This window comes from Clinocottus analis, unplaced genomic scaffold (genome assembly GCF_023055335.1).
Source record: "Clinocottus analis isolate CAN_PGR_092001 unplaced genomic scaffold, fCliAna1.0.p SCAF_11, whole genome shotgun sequence".
Lineage (NCBI taxonomy): Eukaryota > Metazoa > Chordata > Actinopteri > Perciformes > Cottidae > Clinocottus > Clinocottus analis.
In genome coordinates this window covers 635,518-646,298 of record NW_027175832.1, presented here as the reverse complement: position 1 = coordinate 646,298, position 10,781 = coordinate 635,518, and the positions used below count along the sequence as shown (strand labels likewise).

The following is a 10,781-nucleotide window of genomic DNA, read 5'->3' as shown; positions in this document are numbered from 1 at the left end:
GTTACAGCTAGCTGGGCAAGACGTGTGTATGTGCGCGTGCATGTCTGCTCGCGCGTGTCTGTGTGTGTGTGTGTGCTCATGGCGCCCCCTGCTGACACGGGGCCGCACGTGCACCCCGCAACACACACAACTGAGCAGCATTTGATCAGCGTGATCACATCTGGAAAGTAGAACGTTGTCCCAATTAGGCTGACTGTGCACGAGCGCATGTGTGTGCGTGCGTGCGTGTGAGAGACAGAGAGAGAAAGAGAGAGAGAGAGAGAGAGAGAGAGAGAGAGAGAGAGAGAGAGAGAGAGAGAGAGCGCCTGCGCGTGGATAAACATAGCGGGGAAAACAGCTGTATTGATAAATAAACAAAAAGAAAATAATTAATCAATAATCAGTTATTTTTGAAATATGAAATGCATTCAGGCTGAAGCCCTTTAAGACATTATTTGTGTGTGTATGTGTGCAGGAGTCAGTGTCTCTGCACTGCACTTACGCAACAGAGAGCTCCACTCGGTTCGCGAGGAAAGGACTAAATTAATGCAGGCATTTTTGTATTCCATTTTTTTTGTCTAATCCTACTGATTTCTGAAGGGATTACAGGACCAATCACGATTGAGAGGCTGCTGGTTTTCCTGACACTGCGCGGACCACAGACAGTGTAAACAGTGAGCGGGAGCACGTCGCCACGATCTGGAGGAACACTGGGAGATGGTATTTAGTTTCCTGTTTTTTTTTAAATCCGGATATGAAAGTTGTTTTCTTATTTATGTTGGCGACCGACCCGGAGGTGCGCGCTGCAATATCTGCACGGTTGCCGCAGGTTTTAGAACGAGAGGTAACTTACATGTGTGCAGTTGCACCGTAATTTATGATAACTTTCAACACCGGAACTGTGTTTTGAAACGACACAAAATTCACTTAATGTCTGGGTACACTATTCACTGTGTGTTTGTATATTTAACTCTGGCTTCAGAGAATGTGTTGTGAAGCTTACTTTGTTCATAATGTAAGTGATAATTCTGTGACACCAAATCTTCAAATAAGTCAGATTCTGGAGGCTGCATAGTGCAGACCGTGTTCCCTCTGCTGGTTTACAGAGGACGTGTACAGTTGCACTGCCCATTGTTGATTTTGCTTGACAACAGCCATTCATAATGTTGTTTATTTCTGCAGGGGCTCAGTTGCAGGCAGCAGTTGCTTATTCTCATTCTAAAGGATTATCCTGTGCACTGCAAAGTAATCAGTGGATAAGTCAACGTGACTGAATCCACATTACACATCTCCTCACCGGGCACATCAGATAGAAAGTAGCCGGTAACAGAGATGTCCAACACATCCAGGAAACATATGTTTGTCCACGTGCCTCTGTAAAAAAATCTTTTTTTTTATCTATAGGATCCGTCTGGACTTTTCTGTGCATGACCGGCCAATGGAGGAAGACAAGGTGGTTGATAATATCCTACCAAAATCCAGTTCCCCTTTACCTACTGGGATTCCCATCAACTGGGCTCTCATCACTGGCCCGGTCCCCAAGCCCGTGTTCCCAGCATCTTTGAGCACCCAACTTCCTCCTCCTCAGAGTTCTGCTGTCCACGCATTACAAACCAAGGTGAAGTCTCTCACACAGAGAAGGACAAGGGGAAGAGATCGAGAGAAAGAAAGAGACCGGTTGGACACGGATGTTTCAGCGAGCGGTCCCGCCGGGCAGATTGCATCCGAAGTCCTTCTCAGACAGAGGCCGAGAGGAAAAGGGCAGCCGCCTCTGCCTGCCGCCTCCTGGCGATCGGGCACTGCGAAGACCTTCAGCAGTAGTGATGAAGAGGAGGAAGTTGAGGTGCAAGTCAGTTTCGAGATCCACAGCCCTCCAGCTGAAGCGCGAGGAGAGCAGGGCTTCCAGGAGGGACAGGAAGCTGAAGGCGAGAGCTCAGAGAGAAACGAGGACCGGGCCACTTTTCTGACCGGCCAGCCTTGTGGGCTCGGGGAGGGCACCAGCCAGGAGAGTCTTCTGTCCGACAACTCAAGCAGCAGTAAGGATGACCCATCTCCTCCTCCTGCTGCTCCTCCTCCTCTACCTGTGCTCTCCTCGCTTCCCGCCACCACCTCTGCTTCTCCAACAGCTCCCATTTCCTCTTCCACGTCAACCAGACGCTGGGCACCACCCAAGGGCTTCTGGAGAGTAGTGCGCCCTGAAACGTTGCTTCTGAATGGTGCCGGCCCCGACGTCACACCCTCCACGTTACCTGTGAAGGACCACGCTCAGACAGAAGCACCGGCGGAGCCTCAAAGGTATTCAAGACCGGCCGAAACAGGCACCCGGAGCGATGACGCAAGCGCGGTGGATGACAGCGACGCGTCCTCAGAGTTCAAACACTCGGACAGCGTGGAGTGCTACTTGGACAGATGTGAGCAGAAGGAGTTAGACGCTGTTGACCTCGCCAAAGAATTGGGCAGTTCAGACAGCTCAGAGAGCATGTCATCAGAAAGCGGGCTGCTCTCTGCCGATGAGAAATCAAAGCTGAAGCGGAGAGCGTATGTTAAGTTAAAGGAAAGAACCCAAAACTTTATGGAGGAGAGCGAGCAGAGCGGAGGGGAAAGTTACTACGGAGACACGGCATGCGGAGGCGATTGTAAAGGTAGGTCTCTCGAGGGATAGAGCATGGATTTAATGTCAAGTGTAAAAACTTTGCACGAAAAGAGAGAGAGAGAGAGCTTGTTGATGAAAGAACCGTATTCCATAGAAGTACAACCTCTGAGGGAGACTTTGATGTCTGCTCCATAAGAATCTGTATTAATAAAACATATCCTGGTATCTTGACCTCCCTAAACAAGTGGCTCCGTCATCGTTTCTTGACTTCTTCTGTCTCTTGTGTGCTAACTGCTGTCAGCTGCTCTGTTGCAGTGGAGGCAGAGAAATTCAGCTCAGTGCTTCAGAAATATTATTTCCCTCCAAAACATCCCAAACCTTTTTTTTATAATGTCAACATTTCATCTGCTTGGATGAAAAGCCTGTCTGTCTACTGAGGATGTAGTTTAGAAATGCAGTTTGTAACCTGGCGGATTCCCAGAGTTGAACAGATGTCAGATGTGCAGATGTGCATGAGTTTGTTGCTATTATTAGCAGAGCGGTGGGGGAAGTGTCCCTGTTTCTGCATCTCTATCTGTGCACTAATGCATGTCTTTGTAATGATGTATTTCACCACACTTTGTATTTGTGATGACGTGTGTTTGTCCTGCGTGCGTTGATACCAACAGTCAGTGCGATCCATATCGCTGAATGATGATCATGTCATTTCTCCCTCTTGTCTCTGGGGAATCGGCTGTTATCCGCCTCTCAGCGGTTGCATAACCTGTGTGTTTTTTCTGACAGACATTAAGGATCAGTCAGGGATAACCTATGAGACCGTCACAGAATCTAATGGTATGAAGGTTTATGAAAATCCTTACAATAATACAAAGACCCAATTATGATTAATACCCACAAGTCCCTGTGGGTCACATCATGGCTGATGGCTCTTTTTTCACACAACATGGTCCACTTGATAAGAACTGAACCCTACAGTAGAGGCTGTGCTAGCAAAACGTTGAAGGAAACAAAGGCAGGAAAACTGTGTTTTGTTGTTGAGAACCTGAGAATCGTTTAAATCTGTATTCATGTCCGATCTGCTGTGATGCTTTTCCTCTGTTTCATGTCGCCCAGCGGCCCACGAGGCGTTGGGCAGCTCAGACTCTTCCATCCTCGCTCAGGAACTTGAACCGTATCTGAGGTGAGCGATGCAGAGCGACGCCATGAGCAGACACACAACCTCTACACACGTCTGTCCTCTTCTCATATATTACACTTAAGGATTGTTGTTTTTCCTGAATTGAAGTTATGGCTCAAACAAAGAAATCATACAAACCTCATATTTTGATAAAGAACTATGGATATCAAATACAGTAAACTTCCAAAATAAGTTGATAAAATAAAGCTTCCTTTTGTGAGATATCTTCAAACTGTGATACTTTCCAAAATAGATAAAGTCTTAACATCTTAGTCACACAAAACAAAAACATACTCACACACTTTAGTCACAGTTTAAGTGTTTAATTATATTTATATTGACAAAGCATCTTTAAAATAATAGTTTGTGTTACAAGAGATTAAGCAAACAAAAGGGGTTTATTGATGTTGCACATGTTCAGATTGAGTTAACATGTATTAATGTCTGATAACCGTATGCTTTACAGGTGAAACAGTTTCTTCCAGAATTTTACTTTAAGAGATAAAAATATATATAATAAACAGATATTTACATTAAACGTGCAACTGAGCAGTAAAACCAAGATTTTGTTCAGTTACTTCAGTTCATCTGATCATTTAATGTTTTATATTTTAGAGGCTACTTTAGTTACACAGGACCTTCTGGTCATTATTCTTAATAACTTCAGAATGAAGCAGCTGAACAGACTATTTATACTGTCTGTCAGTGTTTGACTGTAATCTATTATACACAATATGTTCTTCTCCTGACACCCAGGAAAGAATGAATCATACTCAGGCCATTACAAGGATAATCCACATGGTGTATCATGCTATCTTTATCACTGGGCCAGGGGATAAAGACAAGTACAGATGAAGCACAATGCAGAGCAGCTTATCTGTGGGCATGAGGAGAGATGGAGGGATGACGCTTCTCTGCTGCTCACCGCCAGCGCCACGCCCGTCCCTCTGACGTTACATAAAACAGCTTAGGAGGACGCAGCTTGATTCACTCGCTCTGTGTTAAGTCAATCCGCGGGGAATACGATGTTGCTGAATGTCACGACACACAATGAGCTTTGCACGTTTAAAGACTCCATCAAATGTTTTATTTCACTCAAACTGACGGCGAGATAAACTTGTTTCATCACATTCTCGCTGTCCGGCCCCTCGCTACAGCAAACCACTCATTTATTTTCTCATTTCTTTCCGCTGGTCGTCAGGTCACTTCTTGTCATCAGCGATGAGCTTCCTCTGAGCCCCAGACACGAGCAAGCCAAGCTCCTGCTGGAGCGAGCGCGACTCAAGGCTCGATCCAACCACGTGAAGAGCGATCGGCCCGGCAGACGCTCTCATTCTGACCAGAGAGCCGCCGTGTGAGTTGACCGCATACTTACGTGGGCTGTGACCTCTTTGGCGTCTTCACAAGGAGGATGTTGGAGGCTGCGAATGTCCCACTTGTGTTTGTGCTGTTGTCTGTGCACGAGCATGCATCAGTCTGTGCTGGATGAAAACCAGTTGCAGCTTTTTTAATTTCAAACACTGAGCGGACAATGTTGAGAAAACAAGATGAGAAAATGTTTGTTGTGGTTCTGCTCATGAAGTGGTGTGTACATCACACAGTTGTGTTTGCTGTAATTGCTTCATATCTACAGGACAATTAGCAGCATTAGCATTAAATCCTGCATCAGAGACTGCACAGTGAACCAAAAAGCTCTTTTTTTGAAGAAGTATTTTATCTAACGGGGCTGACGGCTGAACTTAAATGTTCAGTTGTGCTTCACTTCCATAAGATAACAACTTACAAATGAGTAAAACACAAGAGTAGCTCTCTTACAGTCTGACGATGTGGTTCTTTAATATGCACTTCTGTGTCTTTTCGTGCAGAAGGAAGCAGCCCATCGAGTCTCCAACCCCGACGCGAGTGCAGAAAGCTGTTCAAACCAAAGAAGAAGATGCAGCTCCGGCTGTTCCTGGTCCCCTTCTCATTCCCACCCAGGACACTTCCCCCGGGGACCAAGGGGGTCGATCCAGACGCTACGGTTGTTCCCCCACACGGGTGCGCTTTGAGGACGAGTCGGAGAAAGAAGCAGAGTCTCGCTACTTGGACAGACTGAGACAGCGCAGCAGGCCCGGCACGTCCAAGTCCAAGAGCAAAGAAAGTAACACGGATTCTAGCAGCAGCGGTTCAGAGAGGAGCAGAAGCAACCGAAGCGTCTCTCTTCCTCCCCCACAGAAGAAAGACGCTGTGGGTGTCGGTGGTGAACCCACGACAGTGATTAAAGAGATTATAGTGCTGGTGAAGAAATGTGAAGCGTGTGGCTCCGTCGTCAAGGAGCCTCAGCCGGTCTCGGCACCGCCGGAGCCAAAGAACCCGGAGCCACAGCCGCCTGAAAAAGTGTCTCCTCGCTGTGTGGCTCACAACAAGCCGGAGGCCAGCACTCGTCCCAAAGCTCCTCTGACCGTCACGTTCGCAGGAGCTTTTGTTCTGGGGGGGAACAAAGAGAGCAACTCAGGGTGGAAACCATCAGGCTTTGGGAAACTCAGGAGACGGAGCAGGAAAGGAGAAAGTCGCCTGGAGTCCGGTCACGGCCCGTACGGTCCGTCTTGGGCTCAGCGGCGTAACTCAAATCCCAGGAACAGGGTCAACTCCAGCAGAGGGGTTTCCTTCTCCCCGGACAGCCCCGTCGCTCTGGAGCCCCGTTTGTTGGAGGCCTCTGACGGGTCCAGAGAGTCGCCTCCCCCGTCGCTGCCGATAAAGTCGGCGCTGAAGTCCAGCTCGAGGAATCGCTCCGCTGCGTCCACGGTTCAGTTCCAGGTTTCCTCGAGCCAGGGCGGCGAGGGAGGATCCCAACACTCTGCCCTGCTGGACTCCCCAGATGCAAGGAGGGAGTGTGCAGTGGCTTTAAGCCAAGGGGCCCCTGCAGCCAGCAGCCCCGCGCCCTGCATCAGGCCCTCCACCCTGAGGTACTCCCCGGCCCGCCTCACCTCCGACCTGCAAGCTGCTGAACTCTGGGATGTGACTCCAGACGGAGCCGGTGAGTAGTCGCTGCACGACAGAGACAGAGATCTCAGTTCCTCTGGAAGCTTGTTGGAGAGTTCAGTGTCTCTGACATTTACACGCCACATAGAAGGATTCTGTCTTTCTGATGGGAGGATTTACTGTTTAGAGGTAGAAGAAGTACTTTCTTCTCAAGCAATACTCCAATAAAAGTATTGTTAAGAACATTTTAAAAGGTCCTGCATCATCCTCTATATCTTTACAGAGATAATAATTGTTTGCATGTCACATACTGCTCCTTTAATCTCTGTCATCAAACTCCCGGAACATTTTCTTTATGTTAATAACTGTTGACATCCCGGTTGGTCTCATAGAGACGCTGAGCGGTTCCTCGTGCTTCGTCATCAGACGACGCATCACTAGTGAGACCCTGAGGATTAGAACAAGCTGGTATTACAAGCTGAAATCTGTGAGATGGAATTCACATATTCTCATTTTAAATGTTGCATAATCGAAGAAAATAGAAGAGAATCCAGTCGGAGCAAACCAAACAGTAGAACAGAAGAAGTGGAAATGGAACAAAACAGAAGAGAATGAATGAAACAGAATGAGAAATTGGTTTATTAAATTCTCATAATCTCCTTTAAAATAGAGAAGAATAGGATTGAACAAAACCAATCAGAACAGAATGCAATGCAAAAGGATTTGTGACACCACTCCTTCCCCACCAGGTGAGCTGGGTTCTGGTCCAGAGTGCCGTCCCGCTCTGCGCGGCCCGGCCATGTCTCGGGCCGAGGACCTCAGAGCCGAGCTGCTGAGAGCAGAACATCTGAGGGCTGAGGCCATCTGGGAGGAGAACTCTGACGGGTCCAGGTAAGCCAAGATGGCCACGCCCGTCGTAGCTTAGACATTAAATCCTTTGCCCCCTTCATGCTGTTCCCAAAAGGGCTCGAGCGTGCCAGATTGGTCGCAGTTAGAAGATTAAAACGCTGACCTACAGTCCACAGGAAGTTATTAAACTATTGAGTGAACAGCGAGGCAACCCTGCCCTCTTCTGGTGGACACGCCCTCACTCGTAAAGTCCTTCAGAGCGAGCTTTTCCGTTCCTCTCTCATCTGTGGTTTAGTCTGAAATAAAATGACAAAAATACATTTTGAGTCTGTATTAGTGTAAAGAACAAAAACATCAATGTAGAACTTTCCTTTCACAGAAAGCTGGACGGGCGGCCGAAGCTCTTCCTGCGTCGCTTCTTCTCCTCCATCGGGCTGAACAGCGTCGGTCGCCTGGTGAAAGGCGGCCGCTCCAGCAGCATGGAGCAGCTCAGCCTGCCCACGGCGCCGCGGGCCGGCTCCGCCTCCCCGAGCCCCACGCGCAGGCCGCAGCCCGCCATCCGCATGCAGAGGACGCCCTCGCTGCAAACGCTGCACACGGTGAGCACCAGCAGCAGACCGCTCTCATGCCTCGCTCTGGTTGTTATTAATATTAATATTATTACAGTTTGTTCAGGACTGCTGTGCTGCTCTGCCATCGTTTCATTTCACCACATGAATCAGATGTGGGAGAAAACATCCTGCTTGTCTTTAAACCTGCAGTGACCCGTCTGCCTGTGCGGACGCTGCGTTGCAGGTTGTTTTCTTCCGCTTCCTGTGGTCGCCGTCCTTCTTTTCCTTCGGGCGGCTGTGATGGAAGCCTCAGCAGATGTAAACAACCTTCTGAACCGGCCAATCACAGCCTGCGTTTGCATTCTGTGCAAACATTGTCAGTTTTAGAGCCAAAACGTTACTCTCCTAAAAGCCAATCTGATGAATTTTTGCCAATATATGAAAACCTCAGTTTGTGACAGTACCCTTCCTTTGCCACTAGGTGCTGCCACTGGCCCAACTACGCAAAGCCTCGTCCGTGCAGAGTCTAGAGAGAAGAACAGAGCGCTCCACCATACTGGGAGAGGTGCATATACCGTACGGCCTGGCACCAAGGTGAGCGGCGTCCAGCATCGTGGTGGGAGAGATGAATACAGTAACAGTGATTTTCTCCGTACCTTGTCTCATGGCTGGATATGAATGTCTGCCGTTGCAGCCCTGATAGTCCTCAGCTGGATCTCCGCCGGGCCCTGAGCGTTGAAGACGTTCTTACCTCGAGGATTGCGCGTCCGGTGGGCCGGGTCACGCAGGCGTTCCCTGATGGGACCCTCCTCCTTGAGCTGGTCAGACCCCCGAATGGTCCCTTTGGTTTCGTCATCTCAAGGGGCAAAGGGCGACCGGACACAGGTGACTCGTTTTCATCCACGTGGTCATATAGATGCTCTTTGTACCATCTTAAACGAGGACTTATGGTTTAGCGGGTCAGTGGTGACGTCCGTTCCTTTGCTCGCTGCAGGAGGTTTGTGTTCATCCTGAGACAGAATTAGACATTAGAAGACAAAGAGAATAGAATTGAAATGTCCTCGTTGTGATATGAATAGTTTTTACTGTTAAATGTGTCAAAAAACATCATCAGATACAATGCTTTAATAACGGTAAAGCTGTTGTATGTTATTTATTACAATATTGTGTGTTGGGCTATGTGTTTTTTGTGGTTCAGTGAGCACAAAGGCCTCCTCTATCTCCTTTTCCGCTTCAACCTGTTTCTCTCCTTTACATTTCTGTATTTCCTCCTCCGTTCCCAACCACTGCTTCACCTTTGCATGTCCTTGTCTCCTCCCCAGGCGTGTACGTAGAGAAAGTGGGCGATGGCGGTGCAGAAGGCCCTTACATCGGGCTGCTCGGCATCGGCGATGAAATCCTGCAGGTGAACGGAGAGGCGGTGGCCGGACTCAGTCTGGACCACGTGACGCGGCTCATGACCCGGGAAAGCACCGCTTCTCTCCGGATCATCCCGGCCCGACGCAACCAGCGCTGAGGGGAGCTGGAGCTGGCAGGGAGCCAGTTCTGCTGCCGCCGTGGATTATAATCCACCAGCGCACACACACCGGATTGAACTGCAGCGTCCGGTCGATCCGCAGCGTGTGTTTTAGTTTTACGTCTGAGATTCTGGGTAAGAGGTTCATTTCCTGTTCAACAATACGACACGTCAAAGGATCTGGATCACAAGGACAAAGACAAAAAAATAACCAAATACAAATTCTATCATGAAATACATCCAGTAGCAGAAAGCATCACTAGTTAGCTGTAATATAGCGTATATATTGTAATATAAAATGTTTAAAATTATAAATACTAAATCAACTTCATCACAACTTGTTTCTGCAAATGTTTTTTATACATGGTTGAATATGGATCCTTTTATTCACAACATATCTGCATTTGAAGCAAATCTTACAACTATATTTACATTAAAGAGTAAAAGAAACTTGATGACTGCATTTATTAGTATTTGAGACTATTAAAAAACTCCACTTTTCTCATGTTCAAATTGTGATTTATTTTGACCCCCTGAATGACCTTTGAGTAAAATCATATTTTGTTGCATGTTTAAAATGTTCCCATTGACCTAATTGATTATTTCAGATGATTGACTTGTTGAAGGATGTGCCACAAATGTAATCTTCGCCCACGAGACCCTAAACTAAAGAGCTATTTATTGGAAATAAAGCCCTCCACTGAACTGCAACCGCATCACAAATTACATTCCAACATAAAAGCAATTAATTATCTGCTTGTTGTTTAATGGATCATGGTGTTTCTCCCTCGGGCCTCTGCAGGATCCTTCCTTCAGTTAAGTGTCTGTATCATCGCTGCAGGAAACTCAGACTTGTTTTTTTTGGAATAAAAAATATTTTATTAACTTTTGTAACTCATGAATTATGCACACAACAACACATTATATATTTATTCAATTAATTCATGAGAATATTTGCAACATTTCAATTCAGAGTATTCCAAAAATATAAATTAGGATCATCTTCCTAATTTGACAGTAAAACCCTTGAATGAGTCACAATTAAATCAATTAGGCTTATTGATTTGCACATTTTAGATTATTCACGTGGACCCACGCGCTCCCACAACAACCACTTGGACACCATTAAGGTTTCCTGCATGCTGATAAACCAGA

General features: G+C 47.2%; 1 protein-coding gene across 2 annotated transcripts; it reads left to right on the top strand.

Moving 5' to 3' along the window:
* The first annotated feature begins 521 nt into the window (after positions 1-521).
* Positions 522-9,957, top strand: si:ch211-13f8.1 (uncharacterized protein KIAA1614). Of its 2 annotated transcripts, XM_068571524.1 has the most exons (11): positions 783-823; positions 1,162-1,302; positions 1,384-2,621; positions 3,686-3,752; positions 4,951-5,103; positions 5,615-6,765; positions 7,460-7,601; positions 7,939-8,158; positions 8,592-8,704; positions 8,805-8,995; positions 9,433-9,957. In XM_068571524.1, exons 3-11 carry the CDS (start codon positions 1,418-1,420, stop codon positions 9,624-9,626), a joined length of 3,435 nt encoding a protein of 1,144 aa, XP_068427625.1. In that variant the 5' UTR covers positions 783-823; positions 1,162-1,302; positions 1,384-1,417; the 3' UTR covers positions 9,627-9,957. The 2 variants fall into 2 exon arrangements, with proteins under 2 accessions (XP_068427626.1, XP_068427625.1); XM_068571525.1 differs by lacking the exons at positions 783-823; positions 1,162-1,302 and adding an exon at positions 522-699.
* The last annotated feature ends 824 nt before the right edge of the window (positions 9,958-10,781 follow it).

What these genes read in the sequence shown, in the direction of transcription:
- si:ch211-13f8.1 (XM_068571525.1), top strand. Translation starts at nt 1,418, where the DNA reads ATGGAGGAAGACAAGGTGGTTGATAATATCCTACCAAAATCCAGTTCC. An exon ending in GAACTTGAACCGTATCTGAG is followed by an intron (nt 3,753 to 4,950) that starts GTGAGCGATGCA and finishes GCTGGTCGTCAG; the next exon opens with GTCACTTCTTGTCATCAGCG. An exon ending in GAGAACTCTGACGGGTCCAG is followed by an intron (nt 7,602 to 7,938) that starts GTAAGCCAAGAT and finishes TTCCTTTCACAG; the next exon opens with AAAGCTGGACGGGCGGCCGA.